The sequence below is a fragment of the Erythrolamprus reginae genome, chromosome 3 (genome assembly GCF_031021105.1).
Source record: "Erythrolamprus reginae isolate rEryReg1 chromosome 3, rEryReg1.hap1, whole genome shotgun sequence".
NCBI classification, from domain to species: domain Eukaryota; kingdom Metazoa; phylum Chordata; class Lepidosauria; order Squamata; family Dipsadidae; genus Erythrolamprus; species Erythrolamprus reginae.
The window spans coordinates 28,903,549-28,928,126 of NC_091952.1; the positions used below are offsets into that span (position 1 = coordinate 28,903,549).

At 39.5% G+C, this 24,578-nt stretch overlaps 1 protein-coding gene across 7 annotated transcripts in view; it reads left to right on the forward strand.

Annotated features, from left to right (window-relative positions):
• ZMYND8 (zinc finger MYND-type containing 8) overlaps window positions 1-20,971 on the forward strand; it is a 129,334-nt gene extending 108,363 nt beyond the window's left edge. For 4 of the 7 annotated variants that reach the window (XM_070744668.1, XM_070744669.1, XM_070744667.1 and 1 more), the window contains 8 exons: window positions 1,898-2,329; window positions 4,044-4,234; window positions 6,511-6,591; window positions 9,546-9,620; window positions 10,108-10,351; window positions 10,436-10,593; window positions 12,123-12,212; window positions 19,566-20,971. In XM_070744668.1, coding sequence (XP_070600769.1) covers window positions 1,898-2,329; window positions 4,044-4,234; window positions 6,511-6,591; window positions 9,546-9,620; window positions 10,108-10,351; window positions 10,436-10,593; window positions 12,123-12,212; window positions 19,566-19,667 — 1,373 coding nt within the window. In that variant the 3' untranslated portion in view covers window positions 19,668-20,971. Of the gene's footprint in view, window positions 1-1,897; window positions 2,330-4,043; window positions 4,235-6,510; window positions 6,592-9,545; window positions 9,625-10,107; window positions 10,352-10,435; window positions 10,594-12,122; window positions 12,213-19,565 lie in introns of all 7 variants that reach the window. The other 3 variants (XM_070744665.1, XM_070744666.1, XM_070744670.1) reach the window with 2 other exon arrangements.
• The last annotated feature ends 3,607 nt before the right edge of the window (window positions 20,972-24,578 follow it).

Consider the following 24,578-nt stretch of genomic DNA (forward strand, 5'->3'; position numbering starts at 1 on the left):
CCACCCCCCCGTTGAATCTGCTGATGAAGGCTCCTCTGAACAAGAAGACATGAGTGACAGGGAGGAGGAGAGTGTGGCAGACAGTTCAGAAGGAGATAAATTATCTAGCTCCTCCTTGGATTCAGAACAAGAGTTAATGATACAGCCAAGCATGCGGAGAGCGATGCATAGGCAACAACAACTGAGAGATTATTATCAAAGAAAATGAGGCCACCTGTGGTTGGGTGGGGCTGTGGTAATTAGTGAGGCTGCTATAAATAGCAGCCTGTGGGTTTGGCCATTGTGGAGGATTATCTGATCGTTGTATTTTGTGACTGCTTTACTGACTTTGATCTTTTGTGTGCTGATCCCCCCCCCGCTTTGAAACTAAACCAGGGCAAAGTGTGTTTCACTTTGTGAAAGAAGGACTGTGAATTGCCTCACAGCTGCAAGCTAAGTATCACAGAACTGATAAGGGACTTGTACAAATTACCAGTTTGTTTGGAGGCGAGTGCTCTTTGCTATACCAAAAGAGGGCTTGGTTTAAGTGAATTTTCATTATAAAGAACATTGTTTTGAATTTTCAAACGTGTGTGTGTGTCTGAAATTTGTACCTGTGAATTTTTGGGAGGATTCTACCAGAGAGCCCGACAGAACAATAACAAAGAATCAAAGAATCAATATTTTAGAATAGAATAGATAGAATTTTATTGGCCAAGTGTGATTGGACACACAAGGAATTTGTCTTGGTGCATATGCTCTCAACGTACATAAAATAAAATATACATTTGTCAAGAATCATGTGATACAACACTTAATGATTGTCATAGGGGTCAAATAAGCAATGAAGAAGCAATATTAATAAAAATCTTAGGATATACGCAACAAGTTACAGTCATACAGTCAACATGGGAGGAAATGGGTGATAGGAATGATGAGAAAAACTAGTAGAATAGAAGTGCAGATTTAGTAGAAAGTCTGACAGTTTTGAGGGAATTATTTGTTTAGTAGAGTGATGGCGTTCGGGAAAAAACTGTTCTTGTGTCTAGTTGTCTTGGTGTGCAGTACTCTGTAGCGACGTTTTGAGGGTAGGAGTTGAAACAATTTGTGTCCAGGATGCGAGGGGTCAGTAAATATTTTACCCGCCCTCTTTTTGACTCGTGCAGTATACAGGTCCTCAATGGAAGGCAGATTGGCAGCAATTGTTTTTTCTGCAATTCTGATTATCCTCTGAAGTCTGTGTCGGTCCTGTTGGGTTGCAGCACCAAACCAGACAGTTATAGAGGTGCAAATGACAGACTCAATGATTCCTCTGTAGAACTGAATCAGCAGCTCCTTGGGCAGTTTGAGCTTCCTGAGCTGGCGCAGAAAGAACATTCTTTGTTGTGCTTTTTTGATGATGTTTTTGATGTTAGGTGACCATTTTAGGTCTTGAGATATGATAGAACCTAGAAATGTGAAGGTCTCTACTGTTGATACTGTGTTGTCTAGTATTGTGAGAGGTGGAAGGGTGGAAGGGTTTCTCTTAAAGTCTACCACCATTTCTACGGTTTTGAGTGTGTTCAGTTCTAGATTGTTCTGGTCACACCACAAGGATAGTTGTCCAACTTCCCGTCTGTATGCGGATTCATCATTGTCTCGAATGAGTCCGATCACTGTTGTATCATCTGCAAACTTCAGTAGTTTAACAGATGGATCGTATGAGATGCAGTCATTAGTGTATAGAGAGAAGAGAAGTGGTGAGAGTACACAGCCTTGGGGGGCACCTGTGCTAATTGTACATATATCTGATGTGATTTTTCCTAGCTTCACCTGCTGCTTCCTGTCTGTTAGGAAGCTTGTGATTTTATCATATTCTCTTATAATGCTGAATTTCCAATAAATCTTTGTCTTTTATTTTTGTTTTAAATCTGGTTAGCTGCAGCTAAAACCCCAGTTCCTTCAAGTGTCAGCAGTCAGCCTCCAGTTGAAACTCAGGTGCTTACTCGATCAGCATCCCAGACACCCCCAGCCGGTGTTACAGCTACAACAAGCGCCGCTTCTGCTGCCAGCACTCCAGCGGCAGCTACTGGCAGTCCAGTAAAAAAACAGAGACCTCTCTTACCAAAGGAAACCGTCCCAGCTGTGCAGCGGGTAGTGTGGAATTCTTCAAACAAATTTCAGACTTCTTCCCAGAAATGGCATATGCAGAAGGTACAAAGGCAGCAGCAACAGCAACAGCAACAGCAGCAGCAAAATCAGCAACAACAGCAGCAGCAGCAGCAGCAGCAGCAACAACAGCAACAGCAACAACAGCAGCAACCTCAGTCTACCCAAGGAACAAGATACCAGACAAGACAGGCAGTGAAAGGTATTGCCCACCTTTCTTAATGTTTGCTCCTTGCAATACGTTCACAGTAGTTGTGCTCAGACCTCAAATACGAATTGCACAAAAATGAGATCATGAAATATTCCACCACTATATATACAGTGTTCCCTCGATTTTCACGGGGGATGCGTTCTGAGACCGCCCGCGAAAGTCGAATTTCCGTGAAGTAGAGATGCGGAAGTAAATACACCATTTTTGGCTATGAACAGTATCACAAGCCATCCCTTAACACTTTAAACCCCTAAATTACCATTTCCCATTCCCTTAACAACCATTTACTCACCATTATTACTGGTACCATTGAATAAGACACTTAGTGATCCTGATATTTATAAACATAATTATTTATTAACAATGATTATTTTTTTGTTATTTATTTGCAAAAATTATTAGTTTGGCGATGACGTATGATGTCATCGGGCAAGAAAAACCGTGGTATAGAAAAAAACCACGAAGTATTTTTTAATTAATATTTTTTGAAAAATCGTGGTATAGGCTATTCGCGAAGTTTGAACCTGCGAAAATCGAGGGAACACTGTAGTAAGGAACCTTTCAGTTGGAACATGAATTGATGATTTAATTAACTGAGTGGATTTAACATTGAAATGATATAAGAACACAGGTTATTGTGATAATAACACTATGGTTAGTGATAAGGTGAATCTAAATCAGGGGTGTCAAACTTGCGGCATTGTAACTTGTTCCCCCTTCGCTAAACTGGTGGTGGCCAACGTGTGATGCTTCAAGCCCACGGGCTACAAGTTTGACACCCCTGATCTAAATAGACCATCCTGTAAAAGAAAAATCTCTCAATTATGAAAATCTATTGAAACCAGCAGATGCTTCCCTTATGCAGGATGAAGTGGTTATTTTCACTGTCCATCCTTTCTTCGCAAGTGATTCCTGACCCCTCACAGCTACATTTGTAGGAGAGGGGGAACTGCAGAAGAAAGAAAAAAATTGGATCAATCTACTCCTTTGATTGTGGACTGAACTCTCTCTAAATAAACCTCTTGAGTTCATATTATATGTTAAGGAACAGTTATGATTGTATTTGTGCCAGCAATCTTTCAGATATTTTAAATAATTATGACATACTAGCATAATGATATATAGTTATATAATAAAACAAATGGACTTAAATCTATTTAATATTGCCTGTAGTTTATTTTAAGAAATTTAAATATTGCCGTCTTTGGAACTACCACTTATTTTTTCCCACTACCACTTTGGTTTTACACTCAAATCTTTTCAATGATTTTGTAATCAGGTGTCAAACTGGTGGCCCATGGGCTGGATGTATCTTGTGCAGGCCACGCCTACACCAGCTCCATAAAGGGGAAAAACATCACGGTACGTCACATGATGGCAACATGATGCTGCGAGTTTGACACCCATGTTCTAGTTGGTCCTAATTAACATAATGCCTTATTCATTGGTGAATACTACAGGGCATTTCACAGCTGATAAAATCAGCATGTGTACTCACTTAAATTAAACATGTCCTTTGTTCCTGTCTTATCTTAAGGCTGGTCTTATCTGTCAATAGCATCATGCACAGATTAAATAGTATAGTTCTAGTAACTAAACTGAAAAAACAACCAAATGATATTAATTTCAGAGACGGCCTGTTTTTAATTTTCTTAATGCCTTGAAATATATAGTAATTCATTTTCAGATTTCTTTTGTATTCTAGCTGTGCAGCAAAAAGAAATTACTCAGAGTACTTCCACGTCAACTATCACCCTGGTTACGAGCACTCAGCCTGTTTCTATAGTAACCAGTTCTGGATCAGCAAATACACTTTCATCTTCAGTTAATACAGACTTGCCAATAGCAACAGCTTCAGCAGATGTGGCTGCAGATATTGCTAAGTATACTAGTAAAGTAAGCTTCTCTTTTTTAAAAAAAGTGTTATTTAGTGGTTGATTTCAGTTAATGCATTTTGAACATGTACGGAGGGTTCATCATTCCTTTGTTATTTTCACCATTCTCATGGATAGGATTAACATTTGAGCTCACAGAAGAACAGAACAGCAAGATTTTAAGTTGTCCCAGAATATGTGTAATTTTTTTGCTGTTCTGGGGTGGTGGTGGTTGTGATGAGAATAGAACAATAGATAACATTAGCCAAAACATTTTGCGTTTGACACCCATATTTTTTCCCTGCAAAACCTGGCCAACCTACTTTAATCTAAGAAACAAAACAGGGTTAGGCATGATTATAACTTGGATTAAAGATAGTAGGGGCATAGGCTATATGAAAAAATTACCAGACAAAAAACCAAGATGGGATTCCATATTGTTATTGAAAATAGCTATATGGACGTATGTAAACTCACCAGCAGTCAAACTTGCTTTGAATAAACATCTATTCTCCCTATTAAAATCTCTATCTGTGCTACGTGTATGTGTGTGTGTGAGAGAAAGAGGCATTAGATACATTAGAAGATGGATGGAGGATTTCTTTTATGGTCAAAGCTCCATATAACTACATAATATCAGTGGACAGGGCCAGTCATGGCAGGCCTGCTTCCCTGATTCATTTGCCTAGAGCAGACACAGATCCTTTCTACTCCCCTCCATCTCATTTATTTAATATGCGCGCGCACACACATACACACTCAGTTTAGCTCACCTTTTTGGCCCGCACATACTTACCCATCCAAGAAATATAATCTGCTATGATGAGAATTTAAACTGGTCCCCATAGAGCTTAGTGGAACTATGTCAAATGTCCTTTAATTATGTCCTTCCTAGAAACATGCTAATTTGAATGTTCAAGGCTAATTCTAAATCTTATTGCAGAACTGATAGGTAGTCTTTCAGAGTTTAGATTACAGCCATGATGGCGAATCTATGGCACACAGGGCCATATCTGTTCGCACGCGAGTTCAGCACATGTGCCTACAGACCAGCTGATTTTCGGGCCTTCTAGGCCCTCTGGAAGTTGGGAAACAAGCTGTTTCCAGCCTCCAAAGGAGGTCGGTAAGGCCCGTTTTTCGCTTTCCTCAAGTTCCAGAATCTTTTTAGGAGCCTGGGGAGGGCGAAAGCAGCTTTCCCCATTCCCTCGGAGGCCAGAAACGTTCTGTTTGCCAACTTCCGAAAACTGCCTCCTCTCCCCAAGGCTCTCCGGAGGCCAGAAATGGCTCATTTCCCAGCTTGAAATGGATCATTTCTGGCCTCTGGGAAGTGGGGTGGGGAAGGCTGTTTTTGCCCTCCCCTGGCTCCTAGAAAGGCTTTGAAGCTTGGGGAGAGAGAAAAGAAAGGGCCTTTGGGCCCAACCGTAAGTTGGCAAATGGGCCATTTTCTGCCTCCGAAGGGTGGGGAAGGCTATTTTCGCTCTCCCTAGGCTCCTAGAAAGGCTCTAAAGCATAGGGAGAGCAAAAAACGGGCACACCATTGCATGCTGGCCAGGAGCGAGGGAAAGGGGCACATGTGCCTGCGTAGGGGGGCGCACATGAAATTATGGTTGTGGGCATGCATACCCCCTTTTTGGCACATGAACCAAAAAAAGTTCACCATCACTGGCTTATACCAGTGTTTCCCAACCCTGGCAACTTAAAGATATTTGGACTTCAACTCCCAGAATTCCCCAGCCAGCATTTGCTGGCTGGGGAATTCTGGGAGTTGAAGTCCAAATATCTTCAAGTTGCCAGGGTTGGGAAACACTGGCTTATACCATTGAGGGCAAAAGATTTAGAATGCAAAGTGAACCCTCAGGTTATCTAGGTTCTTCACTGGAAGAGCAAGACAAAGTTAAATGATGTTTTAGTCTTCCATCTGATCTGGACTATATATTATCTACTTCAATATAAAAGGCATGTTATCCAGAAACGGATTTTAAAGCAAGCAAAGAGATTATAGGAGATAGAGCTGCTGCTTTTGTTTGTCAAATGAAAGCAATGGTAAACTTGGAAGGGGGGAGGTCCCTGCTTAAATTAATATTTGTGCTTTAAATTTGTGGGTGGGAATACATTCACTGCTGTTTATCAGGCTAAGTTGTTTTAATTCTGGAACGGCAAATTAATGTAAAGTATGAAATCTGTAACAACCGTTTTATATTCCAGTATAATCCTTTTCATCAAATCTGGTGTAAACAAAACTAAAGGAACGCTTCCCAGTATATAAATGTTTAATTCTGTATTTTTTCTTTTAAACAGATGATGGATGCTATAAAAGGAACAATGACCGAAATATATAATGACCTTTCAAAAAATACTACTGGAAGCACAATTGCTGAGGTTCGTATTCCTTATTGTCTACACAGGGCTGCCCTTGAAAGCCACCTAGAAGCTACATCTGATTAAGAAGGCGGTGGCTAGTGTACCACCTATTATTCCTATGTCATACTCCTACTATCATAACTGCCATATTATAGTTCAAAGTCCTGGATGTCCCTTATAAAACCCTACATGATTTGTGACCTTGATGTCATTGGAATCGCCATTCCCAATGGTTTTTATTCACCCAACTAGATCTAGCAGACTGGACTCTCTTTGGGTACCTCTCAAAGGGTTGTCCCCTCTTCTTTAGAAGAGCATTGCCCTCCTTATCCCTGACATTAGACAGTCTCTTTCCCTGTTAGCTATCTGGAAAACTGTTAAAATCTGGTTGTAGTGTGGAATTGTTGATAAATGAAGGAATACACCCTGCTATGGTATTTTTTGAAGTTTCATATTTGTCTAGCATGAAGTATGTTGCAATTCTTATGTTTTCATTCTTTATTTCGATATATTATTTTTACTTCTCTTCCTAGATAGGTTTTTTCCAAGCTGTTCTTTGGAACTATGTTTAAGCTATAGTTAAAAATCTTACCCTTAAAATATAATATTTGGGTAAATAATTGGATAAATCAGGAATATATACCTATGGCTTGAGGACCTTTGACAGTTCCTAAAAGTCTTGATTATAATCTCTAGATTCTCTTCAAGAACTGGTATCAATACAATTTTAATGTGACAGAAAGGGAGATATTTAAATATATGGGGAGCAGTCATATAATTGAATAGTCCATGTGAGTACTTGACTTGGCTTCCTCCACTTGGGAGTTCAGGCCTTGGTGCATAACTGGTTGTTTTATCTGATTTTACTGAGAGCTGTCCTTAACCGTTCAGAAAGTTCAGTTCAAAACGCTACAGCTTATATAGTAAAAAGTTCAGCTTAGTTAGTGCATATAAAACCTCTGCTGCACTGGCCGCTTCCTGCAATCAAATATGTTGGTAGCAAACTTTAAAGCACTTTGTAGTTTTAAGAAGACTTCCTACTTCATTCATATAGAATGCATCCATCCAATGAAATCCGAAAAGAAGGCCTGAAAGATTGAGAAATAACATAATATCAAAGTATGAAATTAATGAAGCTTGTACAATCCTATTTCAAACCTTATGTTTCTGTCTCGGCTCTTATGCCAACTCTTGAAATTATTAATTGGATGCAGTGCGCATGAGAGAGCACAGTAAAATAAAGAATTTATTTGATATAGCTGAGATTCTCTATGCTAAAAGTAACATATAATGACACTATTTCATGATACAGCAAACTCAGTTTTTTAAAAAATTTCTAGCACTTCTACCATATTCCTGGAGGCGTCTGTAATATGGTAAATGATTTAGCTAAATAATTTAGATAAATGGTCAAAGCAATGGAAACTGCAGTTTAATGTTTCCAAATGTAAAATAATGCACTTGGGGAAAAGGAATCCACAATCTGAGTATTGTATTGGCAGTTCTGTGTTAGCAAAAACTTCAGAAGAGAAGGATTTAGGAGTAGTGATTTCTGACAGTCTCAAAATGGGTGGGGAGTGTGGTCGGGCAGTAGGAAAAGCAAGTAGGATGCTTGGCTGCATAGCTAGAGGTATAACAAGCAGGAAGAGGGAGATTGTGATCCCATTATATAGAGCGCTGGTGAGACCACATTTGGACTACTGTGTTTAGTTCTGGAGACCTCACCTACAAAAAGATATTGACAAAATTGAACGGGTCCAAAGACGGACTACAAGAATGGTGGAAGGTCTTAAGCATAAAACATATCGGGAAAGACTTAATGAACTCAATCTGTATAGTCTGGAGGACAGAAGGAAAAGGGGGGACATGATCGAAACATTTAAATATGTCCAAGGGTTAAATAAGGTTCAGGAGGGAAGTGTTTTTGATAGGAAAGTGAACACAAGAACAAGGGGACACAATCTGAGGTTAATTGGGGGAAAGATCAAAAGCAACATGAGAAAATATTATTTTACTGAAAGAGTAGTAGATCCTTGGAACAAACTTCCACCAGACATGGTTGGTAAATCCACAGTAACTGAATTTAAACATGCCTGGGATAAACATATATCCATTGTAAGATAAAATACAAAAAATAGTATAAGGGCAGACTAGATGGATCATGAGGTCTTTTTCTGCTGTCAGTCTTCTATGTTTCTATAATTTTGCACAAATTATCTAATTATTCACAATATCATTCCATTGGATTTTGTACTGAATACAATATAACTTTGTGTTGCAAGGGATAGTATTTACTATGTGTTCACTTTTAATAGGAAAGTGAACACAAGAACAAGGGGACACAATCTGAAGTTAGTTGGGGGAAAGACCAAAAGCAACATGAGAAAATATTATTTTACTGAAAGAGTAGTAGATCCTTGGAACAAACTTCCAGCAGATGTGGTAGATAAATCCACAGTAACTGAATTTAAACATGCCTGGGATAAACATATATCCATCCTAAGATAAAATACAGAAAATAGTATAAGGGCAGACTAGATGGACCATGAGGTCTTTTTCTGCCGTCAGACTTCTATGTTTCTACTATAAGGCAAGAGAAACAAGTTATATAACTTTGGGAAGAGCTTTATTTCACTTTTGATTCATGCAGATCTGCCCTCCTTTTTCTATTCCACTGGGAGAAAGACTAGGTGCCATTGTTTATTTTGACCAATTTATAGGAAGCATGTTTATTCTGATCTTATTAACAACACTGAAATATTTTCCCATGAAATTGATTAGTTTCTAAATTAAGATTGTCATCCATGCAATTGAATTTCCTTTCATGATCTTCCCTCTCCCTCTTCTCGCTGCACCCAGATCTGATTTAAGGAGTCCTCCCTCAAAAACAAATTTGGAGATAGAGGAGAGTAGAAGGATTTCATTCTATCTTGACTGACACTCCTGTTGTTATTGTTTTTTTAATATTTCAGATTCGTCGTCTGAGAATTGAGATTGAAAAGCTTCAGTGGTTACATCAGCAAGAGCTCTCAGAAATGAAACATAATCTAGGTATAAAAATAACATTTTTGTGAAATATTTTTGTGGTTCGTGGCCCAATATGTAAAGGAATATCTGTGCTGATCTTTTTTTCATATATATAATCAAGTATAGAAGTCTAGCTCAGTTGTTACAGTATGTCATCATGATAGCTAATAAACCTAAATTGATTGGTAGTTGTTTCTTGAATGGCACGTAAAACATAGTGCATTGTTTCAAAAATTAAAAAACCCCCACAGTTCTTAAGATCTTATTCAATAAGATTACGTACATAAGTATAAGCATTATAATGTAAATTTGTCTGCCTTTATTTGTAATAAATCAGTATGCCTTATTTCCCTTAAGGTAGCTTACCATTTATTACTTAACATATAGGCCATTTAAGTACTGCTAGATTAGAATAGAATAGAATAGAATTTTATTGGCCAAGTGTGATTGGACACACAATTTGTCTTGGTGCATATGCTCTCAACGTACATGCTGTTCATCTGTTACCTAGAACTCACAATGGCTGAAATGCGGCAAAGTTTAGAGCAAGAAAGAGACCGCTTAATTGCTGAAGTGAAGAAACAACTGGAACTGGAAAAGCAACAAGCTGTGGATGAGACCAAAAAGAAGCAGTGGTGTGCCAATTGCAAAAAAGAGGCCATCTTTTACTGTTGTTGGAACACCAGCTATTGTGACTATCCTTGCCAACAAGCTCATTGGCCAGAACATATGAAGTCTTGTACACAATCAGGTAATTGGCTAGTGTTTCATCTTTCGATCTATTTGTGAATTGAATCTCACCTCCATTTTAAAACTCTCTTGGTTTTTATTTCAGCTACGGCAACCCAGCAAGAGACAGATAGTGAAGTTAGTTCAGAAACAGTAAACAAAGCATCCCAACCTGGTTCCAGTGCACAGCCTACACCTACAGAAGCAACCAGTGCTCCAAAGGAAAAGGAGGCAGCTGTGGAAAAAAGCAAGGAAAGTGTTACGGTAAGCAATGTCCTTCCCTAGGGCATCCTCGCTTTAAGATTTACAGTAGTACCCCTAGATACGAGCATAATTCGTTCCATAAGGGAGCTTGTATCTCGAGGCAACTCGTATCTGGAACAAGTTGTTTTTCCCCTCCGAGATAACCAAAAGCAAGGATTCTTGTGCCACCTAGTGGACGCTCGGCTCGTATCCCGAATTTGAGCTCGTGAATAGAACAGAAATGTCTCTCCCCTCGTGGCTCGTATCTTGAAATACTCGCATGTAGAGCAGCTCGTATCTAGAGGTACTACTGTATTTTTAAAATCTGTACACGCACAATAAATGGGATTTTATTTTATTTTATCGAGGGCTGGTGAAATACCTTTCTCTTTATGTTCACCTTTACAGAGTTAGTTAGCATTAGCATTCAGATTTATGTACCGCTTTCACAGTGCTTTACAGCCCTCTCTAAACGGTTTACAGAGAATAAGCATATTTCCCCCAACAGTCTGGGTCCTCATTTTACCGACCTTGGTAGGATGGAAAGCTGTGTCAATCTTGAGCCTATTGAGATTCGATCTACCAAACTCCTGGCAGCTGGTGATCAGCAGAAGTAGCTTGCAGTACTGCACTCTAACCACTGAGCTACCGAGGCTCTAAGTTCTTAAGGATCCAGGATGTATCTAGATGCATGTGCATTTTTTAAAATCAGGGCATAATGTGATGAACTCTCAAATGATTTTGCCCTGTTTCCACCCACTTGGGATGTATGTAGTGACTGCTCAGGCTCAATAAAACTTTGTTAACATTTCTGATTTTTGTCCATTCCTGTATGTCCCTATTAGTTTTTCTTAAGGCACTATAGTACATTCTGTTGAAAAAAGAATGAAACTCTTTTATCGTGACATTGTACATCAGCTACACCTCAAGAAGTTGATTTATATGATTTAATTGCCTTGCTTTATTCTAAGGAAAAGAGTCATAGGTCTTAAGTATTCTAGAGAAACGGAATGGTGTGACCCAGAGCATATTTAAGATTAAAGAGACTGAAAAATACTATATTTAACAAGAAATTGCTAAATAGATACCGTACTAGTAATGTACTCTCTGTGATAAGTTTCTTATCATGAAGTATTTTTATTTTATTTGGAAATCTCAATTTGCATTCACATAATTATATCTGTTTGAAACATCAAACTGTATGCATTGCTCACTTTCATGTTTTAAATTTTGATTTAATTTATGACAATCTAACCTGTGAATTCATTAAAATGTAGGGTTTTTTTTTAAAGCCAAGCACTGACATTTTAATGGGTTAAATCCAGAGTTTGGTTTCACAAATGGGGAACATTTTGTGAATAAGTTTCACTAATTACCAAAAGATGCAGCAGAGAGGAGGAATCTGTAAAAATCATTTCCCCTCTTCCCCCAGCAGTCAGAAGCAGTCCTTCCATTTAGGAAAGGTCTAAATCCACAACCATGTTAATAAATTGGTGGCATTGACGTAAAAACTGAACCTTTCACTCTGGTTACCTGTGCTGTCTCTGCAGATAGCATCAGGTGTGACAAGCAGCCAGCCTATAAAGTTGGTCCAGGTACCGCAGACCACTACCTATATACCAACTACTCAACCCACAATTGTAAGTACTGTTTTTGGCATTGAAACAGCTCATTTATTTTGGAGGGAGGATGGGTTTTCTCCTGTGTTACCACAATATGAATTCACTGGTCTTAACTCAATTTGCTGTGCAAATGCTTTATTTTGCTATACATTTACATTTCTTTTACACCATATATTGTCATCCAGGACTAAGATTCAAGTTTTATTTATTGATTTAAAATTTCTATATTACCATTATAGTTTCTGAAGCAGTTTAGGGAAAGCTATGCTATTCTTCAGCTGTTGTGTTTTGTGTGAAGAAAACAACTTTTTTAAATTTCAAGATTGCATTCAATTTAGGAATTTACAGTTAATTGTTTGACTAAGAAGCATCAGAGGCCCGTAGTGAGTAATGGACACGGTGGTAAGGGTTTTGTCAAGAGGGCTAGTATTTTGATGGAGGTAGGGAATAAGAAGGTAGAAGTTGAAAGTCAATATGTCACTAGATAAAAAGTGAAATTAGCAGTTAAGCTTCTTTTTATATCTAATCTGGCAATTTAGTTTTTCCAGTGAAAAGTATCAGTCCCACATGGAATTCACCCTTGCTTCTTTTCTGTGGCACATAAATAAACAACAGAATTGGAAACATTTCATAATTTGATCATGGATGAGAGCTGACCTGGCTTGTACAGAGGAACTGTTTCAGTAATTAAGCAAGCTAGAGGAAGTTAGACAGAGAGAAAATATGTATAACAACCAGCTCATTAAGTAGTTAACTGATTTATTTATATACTTTCTCAATTACTTAAGTAACTCTAGGTGGCGTTTAGAATTCTAGGTTCTAGGAGACTTCCACATCAATTTTAGCTTGGACTGTCTGGTATGACTCAGGAATTCATAGCAACTGTGACATTTATGACATTGGATCTTAGTGGCAAAGCAGACTGCTGACATACTCAAGTCTGCTTTGACATACTATGATTGAAAGAATGATTCGGGGTTAATTTCCATTGTCATGAATGGCACTGCCTGGTTAAGGTAGGACTTGCAGTCACTTTCCATCTGTGCAGGCATGGAGGACAAATTCAGTTTGCTTTCCCAAACAGTTTCTTGGATCTACTGTTTTTTCCAAAGAGTCATAAGTATTTTAGAATAGATTCTGCTGGCAGTTCAGACAATGCTTCATTAAGTTCTAGAATTGGGAATTTACTAGTGTGGTAGATACAATTGCATAACTACAATCTTCTTCCTTATGGTATGTAGCCCATGGAAGAACACTGTGGAATGAAGGAGAAAGTAAGATGGGAAGAATTGACAATTCATTATAACACCAATAAGACACAGCATGGAGGTCATTTGAGAGTCTGTGCTGTGGCAATTTTTTACAGAAGGAAGTGATATTTTGTTGCATGGCCATATCTAAATACAATTTACAGTTGTGGGACAATTAACATCCATTAGCATTAATGAATGTTAATTTTAATTAATAAGTATTAATTAATTTTAATTAATACTTATTAATTAACCCTCAGTCTGTGAATTTGGAATTGGAACTTTCCATAAAATTATGTGATACAATTGGGTGTCAGTTATTTTCTAGGTATAGATAAATTCTAGGTATAGATAAATCTAGGTAAAATAAATTCTAGGTATAGATAAATCTAGGTATAGATAAATGTTACATATTATTTGAACGCCTTATTGGATTGATCCTAGGTCACACGTGAGAGAGAATACCTTCTCCTACAAGATTCCCACCATCCACTAAGACTGGGGTCTCTAACCTTGACAACTTTTAAACATGTGAACTTCAACTCCCAGAATTCTTCAGCCAGCAAAACTTACTTATTTTCAGTCATAAAATAATTATATTTAACACTCAGGTCTTACTTTGGACTTTCTCCTTTACTTGATATATTGAGATTAGGATTGCCCCCACCCTCCCTGCCTTTCGTAAACTCCTTAAAACCCACCTTTGTCGTCAGGCATGGGGGAACTAAAACATCTCCCCCTTGCCCATGTTGTTTTGCCGTTTGATTGATTGACTGTGTGCCTGTTTTTTTATTATATTGGGATTGTTTTATGAATTTTTTAACTTAAAATTGTAATTAGATTGGTGGGCATTGGATTTGTTACTATGTACTGTTTTTATTATTGTTGTGAGCCGCCCCGAGTTTGCGGAGAGGGGCGGCATATAAATCCAATAAATCTAATCTAATCTAATCTAATCTTTACATAGCAAAGGACAGCTTTTAAAAAAATAGAGGGTGATGCCTTTAAAATAAAAGGATTACCCCAATAAACTTCTTCATATCATAATATGATTTATCCTTATCATATACAGTAGTAATTCCCGATCTTTGGGAGGTTGTGGATGCATATGATATTAAGTTAAGCTGGAGCCTCAGAGACCAAATCATATTGTGATTCAGGTGATTATAACCACTCATTAAATGACTGTTCAGACTTAACATCGGGGTTGTGGCTGGGCCACTCTAGAACATTCACAGGGTTGTCCCTAAGCCACTCCTCTGTTACCTAGGCTGTGTGCTTAGGATTGTTGTCATGTTGGAAAGTGAACCTTCCCAGTCTGAGGTCCTAAGCAATGTGGAACAGGTTTTCATTCAGGTTTTCCTCAATCCAATCTCCTAGTCCCTGCTACTGAAAAATATCTCCACAGCATGATGCTGCCACCACCATGCTTCACTGTTGGGATGATATTGGGCAGGTGATGAACGATGCCTTGTTTCCTCCAGGCATAATGTTTAGAATTGAGGCCAAACAATTCAATCTTAGTTTAATCAAACCAGCAAATTTTGTTCTTTTTGAGAGTCCTTTTTGTTCTTCTGAGAGTCCTTTAGTTGTTGTTGGGTTTTTTTGCAAACTCCAAACTGGTTTTCATGTGTTTTACACTGAGGAAAAGCTTCCATATAGCCACTCTGCTATAAAGAGGGCTGCATTGATGGTTGTCCTTCTGGAACTCTGTCCCATCTCCACATAGGATCTCTGGAGTCCAGTCAGAGTGATCCTTGGGTCCTTGGTCACCTCTCTTATTAAGGCCCTTCTCCCCCAATTGGTCAGTTTGACTGGATGACCAGCTCTTGGAAGAGTCCCAGTTGTGCCAAACCTGTTTCATCTGAGAATTATGGAGACCACTGTGCTCTTAGGAACCTTCAATGCAGTAGAAATATTTTTGTAGTAAGTACAGTGATCCCCCGATCATTGCGAGGGTTCCGTTCCAGGACCCCTCGTAATGATCGGTTTTTCGCGAAGTAGCGCTGCGGAAGTTTTTACTTCCGCCGCAGCAGCGAGGAGCCGAAGATTGGGGTTTCCCCACCGCCCACACAAACTCCTCGCTGCCGCTCGCCCGCCCTTCGCCCGCCCACGCCGTTCGCTCGCGCCGCTTCCCAGCTGAGTCCTGAAGCCAATTCGCTTCAGGACTCAGCTGGGAAGCGGCGCGAGCGAACGGCGTGGGCGGGCGAAGGGCGGGCGAGCGGCGGGCACGCGGGCAGGCAGGCGGCGGACAAGCCGTTCGCTAGCGGCGCGAGCGAACGGCATGGGCGGGCGAAGGGCGGGCGAGCGGCGGGCGCGCGGGCAGGCAGGCGGCGGACAAGCCGTTCGCTCGCGCCGCTTCCCAGCTGAGTCCTGAAGCCGATTCGCTTCAGGACTCAGCTGGGAAGCGGCGCGAGCGAACGGCGTGGGCGGGCGAAGGGCGGGCGAGCGGCAGCAAGGAGTTTGCGTGGGCGGTGGGGAAACTCCTCGCTGATGCCCGCCGCTCGCCCTCCCGCCAGCAAGAGGGGGAAGACCCAGGGAAGCCGCCCAGCAGCTGATCTGCCCGCCGCCATCTACGCATGCGTGGCCATAGAAAAAAAGGGCGCGCATGCGCAGATGGTGTTTTGACTTCCGGGTTGAAAAATCACCATATAGCCGTTCGCAATGTTCGGGATCGCGATACCTGGGGGATCACTGTATATTTTTGTATGTAAAGAAAGAAAATATAAGAATTGACAGATATTAGTAAGTATTTGGATTCCAAAATGATAACATAATAGACACATTTTTTTTCGGCCCCCTACCAAAAATGATTTCTAAATTATATAATTATTTATTAATACAGGAAAAGTGTGAAGAGCAAATTAAAGGATGTATGATAGCCTGGGCTCAAAATTTTGGTGACACGATCAATTTAACTGAATGGGAGAAAACTTGGACAATAAATTATAAGATGACCACAGCAATGTCCTATAAAGAAAACCAAGTAAAAATGTTCTATCGATGGCATTTGCCCCCAGCAAGATTATCTAAAATGTTTCCTAATTTTCCCCCTAATTGCTGGAAATGCAAAATAAAACCTGGAACATATTGCCATGCATGGTGGACCTGCATATATGCGAAAAAATACTGGATAACCATTAAAAAATTAATAGACCAAGTCATGTCAATTAACCTACCATTTAAACCCGAAATATACCTCCTCGGTATATTTAGGCAAAACCTTACACAAACACAAAAATATCTCATCTTACAAATCTTGACCGCAGCAAGAATTTTATTTGCCCTTTTTTGGAAACAGGAAAAAACACCACCACTACTGGTAGTCATCACCAAAATTATTGAGTGCGCGGAAATGTCTAAAATAGCAATGGAAACTCAAAATAAAAAAGATTCAGAATATTATAAAATATGGGATAATTGGTACAAATGGGTTTCAGCAAAAAAATATCAAACTTTTATATTATGAAAGTAATAACCTTATCTTATTTCTGAACGTTCAAAATTGACTCAAATTAATTTATAAAACAATTCCAAAATCAACTAAATTGTAATCAAATTCGAAAAAGATTCTATATCATATCTCTTTTTATCCATCTTTAAATTAATAGATTATACACCATATATTACATCAGAAATATTTTTGTTTCCTTCCCCAAATCTCTGCCTTGTAATAATCCTGTTCTGAGCTCTGCAGTCAATTTCTTTGACCTCATGGTTTTTGCTCTGCATTGTCAGCTTTGACAGATGTATGCCTTTCTATATCATGTATGTAGAAGGTATATGCCTTTCTACATCATGTCCAATCAATTTAATTTACCACTGGTCGATTCCATTCCAGGTGTAGAAACATGCCAACAACAATCAAGAGAAATGGGAGGCACCTGAACTAAATTTCAAGTGTTGTTGCAAAGGGGCTGAATGTTTATGGTAGTGTGATATTTCAGAGGGGGGGGGGGTTCTCTTCTAAATAAATTTACAGTCATTTCTAAAATTCTGTTTTCACTTTGTCGTTATGAGGTACTGAGTGTAGATTACTGAGAAAAAAATGAATTTCAAGAAACTGTAGAATCAGGCTGCAGTGTAATAAAATTCACAAAATAGACAGGGGTCTGAAAGCTTTCTGAATCAGACTATTGAATAAAGACTAGTATATAATACTTGAATTCTGTGGGCGTAGATATATATTCACAAACACTACTAAAGAATTTATTCCTAATCTACTTTGGTTAAAAATGTGTAAGAAAAATTGGTAAATTTTTGGACGATGTATAAATGGCAAGCCACTAATGCAGTGAATTGATGCCATTACAGGATACATAAACACATGTGTGTTACAGTTTATTAAAAAATACAGTGGAACCTCTGTTAGCGAATGCCTTGGATAACGAACATTTCGGATAACAACCAAAAATTTTGTTAAAACTTTGCACCGGATACCGAACAAAAATTCAGATACCGAACATAAATTTTTGGTTGTTATTTGAAATGTTACACCCATTGTCCCTCACTCCCCCCCACTTACCTCTTTACCTCTTGCCTTTCTGCCTTCGTCTCCTCGCCAGGGGAGCAGCAAAGTGTTTCTTTGACTATGACGAGGCAGGCACTGAGTTTGCTGGTCCTGGCAGCGGCTTCTCTTTGAGGGCAGCGGTGGCTGCAGTGGCTTCTCTTTGAGGACAGTGGGGGCCTGGACGTGACATTCCCGGTGCTGCTGCTCCTCAAAGGGAAACCGCCAGAGCCGCCTCAACAGTTGCCGCTGCCACCACCAGCTGGTCCCACTGACAGCAGCAGCAACTGCTGAGGCAGCTCCAGTGGCTTCCCTTCAAAGAGCAGCAGCGGCGGGAACGTCACGTCTATGCCCAGGCCCCCACTGCCACCGCCACCACCACTGTCCTCGAAGAGAAGCCACCGGAGCTGCCGCTGCTGTCTTCAAAGAGAAGCCGCCATTGGGACCAGCAAACTCAGCACCTGCCTGCCGAAGAGACGAAGGCAGAGAGACAAGAGGTAAAGAGGTAAGGGTGGGGGGAGTGAGGGACAATGGGTGGGGGGCTGGGGGGGGAAAGAAAAATCCTTTATCGCGGGTGGTCCAGGAACGGAACACGAGGGATCAATTTTCCCCATAAGAAATAAAGGCTGGGAACCAATTAAATCTATTTCCTTTATTTCTTATAGGGAAAATTGTTTCGGATACCAAACATTTTGGCTAATGACCAACATTCCAGAATGGATTGTGGTCGTTAGCCGAGGTCCCACTGTATTTTGAATTAGTGTACTATGCCTGAGTGTGGTGACATTTTTATGATCTATCAAGATTATTTTAAAATTCATTTCCTGGGACTATACAAAGTTTGATGAATAAGACAAACATAAATCAAATGAATAAAACATGTTTGATCAAACTTCATCAGTCTGTTTTCTTCTAAATATTTCAACTACATAATCCTCCAGATAGCAAATCATAATATTTGGAGGGTCTATGGGAATAAATCCAGGTTGGGGTAAATAGTATTAGGTATTTCTTTCATTAATTAGTGAGCCAAAATGGGAACCTGCTTTTTACATCATTTAATGTATTTTACACACAAGTCACCTTTGAAATTATGAAACTTTAATATATCACATGTTAAAGTATTTTTTTATTTTGAAGCACTTTCAGTAAATAGTTTCTGGAATTATAAAATAGTCTTGAGCCTCCCCCCCCCCCCCCCAGTGCAACTATTTGTCTAACATACAACGGCATTAATAGATTTTGATCTCTTGAAGACCAATTTTTTAATTTTGTCTGAGTTTTAAAATGTTTAAATAGTGGATTGGGCATTGGTCTTCATTAACAGTCAGCATATTAATCTCTTCAAAAAATTACACACTGTTGTGTCATTTATTGTTATTGAATTATTTGCAAATATATTGAAAAACATTTATTTGCAGGCTTGGGAATGCATATTGTGGAACCAAATACTAGCAAAACAAAAGGAGAAAAAATACTCTGCATTATATCATTACAAAAGTAGTATACAGTGGTGGTATGCTATGAAGTCTTTGATGATACCGTGTTTGGGCTATTTGCATGTCACAGTTCTACATTTCTGAGACCATGTATCTTTTTGCTTTAAATCTGCAGACCATTCCGGTAGTAGTAAGTCCTACAGCAGGGACCATGGCGATGAGAACAGGAGTTCAGTACGTTCAAACAACAATGCCCGTCCAAGTACGAAGAGTCTAATAAAGGAGACCAGGCAACTGTTGGAATAATGATAATCTCTTCATTAGAAATGTGGAAAAAAAATGCCTACAGTTTTTTTGGATTAACCTCAAAGGTTGAGACTTTTACCTTTGTACATGTGTACAAAGCAGTTAACTACACTACATTAATGTAAAGCATTAGTGTTGGCTTTAAAAAGCCGGAGGACTAGTAAAATTGATGGTAAATCTATACTATTGTAAATTATGTACAATTTGCGGATGACATTAAAAGTGCCATCCCTTTTTTATATTTGTACTGACTTTAGCACATGTTGGAAATTTGTGAAGGAAAGACTAAATCAGGCTTGCCACAAATTGTCGTCGGGAGGAATCATCTTCTGGGATTGACGGTTGCACATAGAAACCATCCTTCCTCATTAGAATTTAAAGAAGAAAAGAGCTGAAGTACTTAGCTTGTATTTGGAAAAGAAGACAATGCCTTGTGTATGCAACTGAAATTAGTGTTGGCGATTTAAAAAATAATAATAATTTTCAAATCTTTGGGTCTCAATACATTAAGCAGCAAATTGTGTGTAGCGTATTTAATGTGAGAGAGAATGTTTACAAAAAAAATAAAGTTTTGTTAATACTAAGGAAAAAGGAAGCAAGAACCTTAATAGCAGTTGGCAATACAGTAATCAGATATTTTGGACACAAGTGGATCTGGGCGATATCCTTCCTATTGGGTTTATACACACATACACATCCATACAAGATTTTCTGGAGGACTTTGGAAAAAGGGAACACAAGAACTAGAAATGGCCAGGTCACTTGGAAAAATGGGCAAAAGACATTGATGCTGGACTAGAGCATGTATTATGGGATTTTTTTTTTATGTTTTTATGTGAGTATGAAGCAGTACAGTATGAGAGAGAAAGTAATCCATGAAAACACTGTCTGTTACACTTATACTGTAGTACCATTTTGTATGTTGTGTAAACAAAAGCATTGAACAAAGCAAGATGATGTATGTATATGAGAAAATTTAATTGTATGATATCATTCCAGTACATTTTGCTGTACATTTTAGTCATCATTGATTTATCCCATTGTTTATAAAGAATGCAGTCTGTACAGTCTCCAGCTAGTTATGCACATTAGAGGAAAGAAAACAAAATGAACAGGAAAAACAAATCAAGAGCAGACTATTTGTGAATTGCAGTTGTGTCAAAGATAGCCTAGCTGGCCTTATTTGTGAAGCATAATTGCTTTTAGCATATGGAAGTATTTTTTCACATTTTATTTGTATAAAATTTGTATTAAACTAAATATCTTTTTTGCTTATTGTGTTTCTTTATGACTAAAGCAGGTGGCACGCACTAAAGTACGGGGCTTCCATTTTTGTCTGGTTTCTTTTTAAATCAAACATAATAACTATATTTCCATTTTGTTTGGGAAAGGCTGGAACATTTACATGTATTTTTCAAACTTCACTTTGTTGCATTTGTATTCTCATCTTAGCTTCTGAATTAACTGCTCTCAGATGGTTAGTGAGAAGTATCTCCAAAGCACTGTATCTTCCTCCTTCAGGAAGGAACCTATTTTATGAAAGTAAATATTTGATTTTTCTTTCCTGTTTGCAAATACAGTGGTACTTCGGTTCTCGACCACAATTCGTTCCAGAAGTGTGGTCGAGAACCGATTTGGTTGAGTACTGAATTAATTTATCCCATAGGAAATAATGGAAATGGATTTAATTGGTTCTTAGCCCCTATTTCCTTTATTTCCTATGGGATAATGATCTGAGGAGCTCTATAGTCTAAGCACTCCAAGCTGTAGGAAGGGTGGGGGCGGCTGCAATACCGGCAGTTTCGAGGGGGCTCCTTTCCTCAGTGGTTCATCTTGTACCTGTAGGCAGTTGCACCAACTTTCTCCTTCCCGGCGGCGGCTTTCCATCGAGCAGCAGCAGCTCCGGGAATGTCACGTGATGAAGGGAAGCTGCCGGAGCCATCTCGGCAGTTGCCTCTCGAAGGAAAGCCACCACCGCCGCCGTCAGATCTTGTAGCATTTCGGATAATAAACAAAATTTTCTGTGGCTGTTTGGTATCCGAATTTTTGTTCAGATACCGAAGCAAATTTTTGCCGAAAATTTTGTTCGGTATCCGAAATGTACGAGAACCAAAGCGTTCGAGAACCGAGGTACCACTGTATTGTAATAATTTAAAAAACCCTACCCAATAACAGTAATGATTGGTGCAGCTGAAGGTTGGGGGCAGATCAGTGAAAAAAGTCTATGTTGCGAAGAGTCAACACTGACTTGATGACACATAAATCAGTTAAGAAATAAAAGGTGAGAAATTTACTATATTTCCGCTGTTATAGTTTGGTGCATATACTGCAAATACTGTAGAGAGAAATAGAAGTTGGCATATCACTAGAAGAGTTTCAAAATGGAAGTCACTAACTATTCCCAATGAGATGGAATTTAGAGAAAACTATGTCAAAGGGAAGCTCATTTAGCTACTACAGGTATCTGCCCAGGTAGTTTCCTTAATAATAACAACCTGCACGAATGCTAACGGCAATCTGTCATGTTCACTGTGTATCATTTGTACAGTGCATATTGTGTGTGGCATTTTTACTTACACAAACCACCTGGAAGCAGTCCATGACTAGTTTTATCTTATATTGGGATTCATCCAACGTAGCTGCTGTGACCTAGAGGCGGAACTCTTGTCTCACAATCAGGAGGTTGTGAGTTCGATTCTAGGTAGAGATGTAGGGTCTTCTGCTTGGACTAGATGACCTGCAAGGTTACTTCCAACTGTGTTAATCTGTCTGTCTGAATATTTGCTGCCAGATCTTTACCATGAAGTGTACTTGTAAACTTGTAATGCCTAATTCCCCATACTCTCTTAATCTTTCCTAGAGTCACAATTGTAGTTTTGATGGTCTAGAAGTCAATTATATTAACCTCATGCTGAGCAACCTGGGTTTTGCTTTTATTTCTTCCTACCCCATGGCAAAAGCTCCTTTGTATAATTCCATTAACACAGCAGAATCATTGGTGGAAATTAAATTGCTCAGTGTTATCAGTATGGGATAAATTTAGATCATGTTGTTTAGCATAACTGAGACAGAAGAGAAGATAATATAAAAGTTATCCAAGGGGGGAAAATGGGAAAAAAATTAGTTTTTCGCTCTTGGTAAATTGATATAACCTAGTTATCAAAAAGGAAGAACAATTTTAGGAAAGCAAAAGACGAGGTACTTAGCCATGGCAAAACAAAAGCAGCAACACTTTCATTGTTATGAACTCAGCATTAGAGAAACATCTTTCAGCTGTGGTGAGGGGGGCGTTTGCCCAGGTTTGCCTGGTGCACCAGTTGCGGCCGTATCTCTGCTCACAGTCACTCATATCCTCATCACCTCGAGGTTCGACTACTGTAATGCTCTCTACATGGGGCTACCTTTGTAAAGTGTTCGGAAACTTCAGATCGTGCAAAATGCAGCTGCGAGAGCAATCATGGGCTTCCCAAGGTATGCCCATGTTACACCAACACTCCGCAGTCTGCATTGGTTGCCGATCAATTTCCGGTCACAATTCAAAGTGTTGGTTATGACCTATAAAGCCCTTCATGGCATGGACCAGAATATCTCCGGGACCGCCTTCTGACGCACGAATCCCAGCGACCGGTTAGGTCCCACAGAGTTGGCCTTCTCTGGGTCCCGTTGACTAAGCAATGTCGTTTGGCGGGACCCAGGAGAAGAGCCTTCTCTGGCAGCCCCGGCCCTCTGGAACCAGCTCCCCCCAGATATCAGAGTTGCCCCCACCCTCCTTGCCTTTCGCAAGCTCCTTAAAACCCACCTCTGTCGTCAGGCATGGGGGAATTGAAATTTCCCTTGCCCCTAGGCTTATAGAATTTATACATGGTATGCTTGTATGTATGCGTGGTTCTTTAAATGGGGTTTTTAAGATTATTTTTAATATTAGATTTGTTTACATTGTCTTTTTATACTGTTGTTAGCCGCCCCGAGTCTTCGGAGAGAGGCGGCATACAAATATAATAAATAAATAAATTTGTGACAAAATCCAAGGGTTTATTAAGGAGATATTGAATCACTAGTTTAGTTAGGTCAGTGATGATGAACCGAGGTTATACATATCCAGAGGTATCCATGTTTTGGGTGACAACAGTTCACCAATATCACTGCTCTTGCACATTTTCTGGTGGCTGCCAAGGCCATACAGTAATGGGCTAGGCCAGGGATGGTCAATGACGTAGACTTCAACTCCCAGAATTCCTGAGCTGAATTCCTGATTGGTTCAGGAATTCTGGGAGTTGAAGTCCACAAGTCATAGAACAGCCAACTTTGCCTACCAGAGGCTTGGCTGTCAGATGACCGCTAGATTTCCAGAAGTTGTGTGAGAAGGTTGTGCTCTATCGTGGCCTCTGGAGCCTATCAAAATTGTATAAAAATGTGTTCTCTCACCTGGTTTTTGGAGGCTGCAGATGTTTCAGAAGAGCCTTCTTCAAAGCCGCTTTAAGGACGGAGGCTTGTCTGACCCAGAAGAGCTTTGACTAGGCCTCAGGTCAGAGGTAGTTTTCTCCCGGTTCAGACCGGTCCGCCAAAACCGGTAGCAAACCACTGATGATGTCACAGAATTGGTTCAATCGCTGCCAGTCTAATTATTATTATTATTATTATTATTATTATTATTATTAAATTTATTAATTTATTGGATTTGTATGCTGCCCCTCTCCGTAGACTCCGTAGACAGTCTGTGGGTGCCACCAACTTTTTAAAAAATAGTGCATGCGCAGAAGCTGAGTTTTCAGCACTGCACATGTATCGCCATCTTGTTTTTGACTTTTTTGGGGGGAGGATTTTTGAGATTTTTTGGCACTGTACGTACGCATGAAGCACACGAAGCGTGGCCACACAGCGT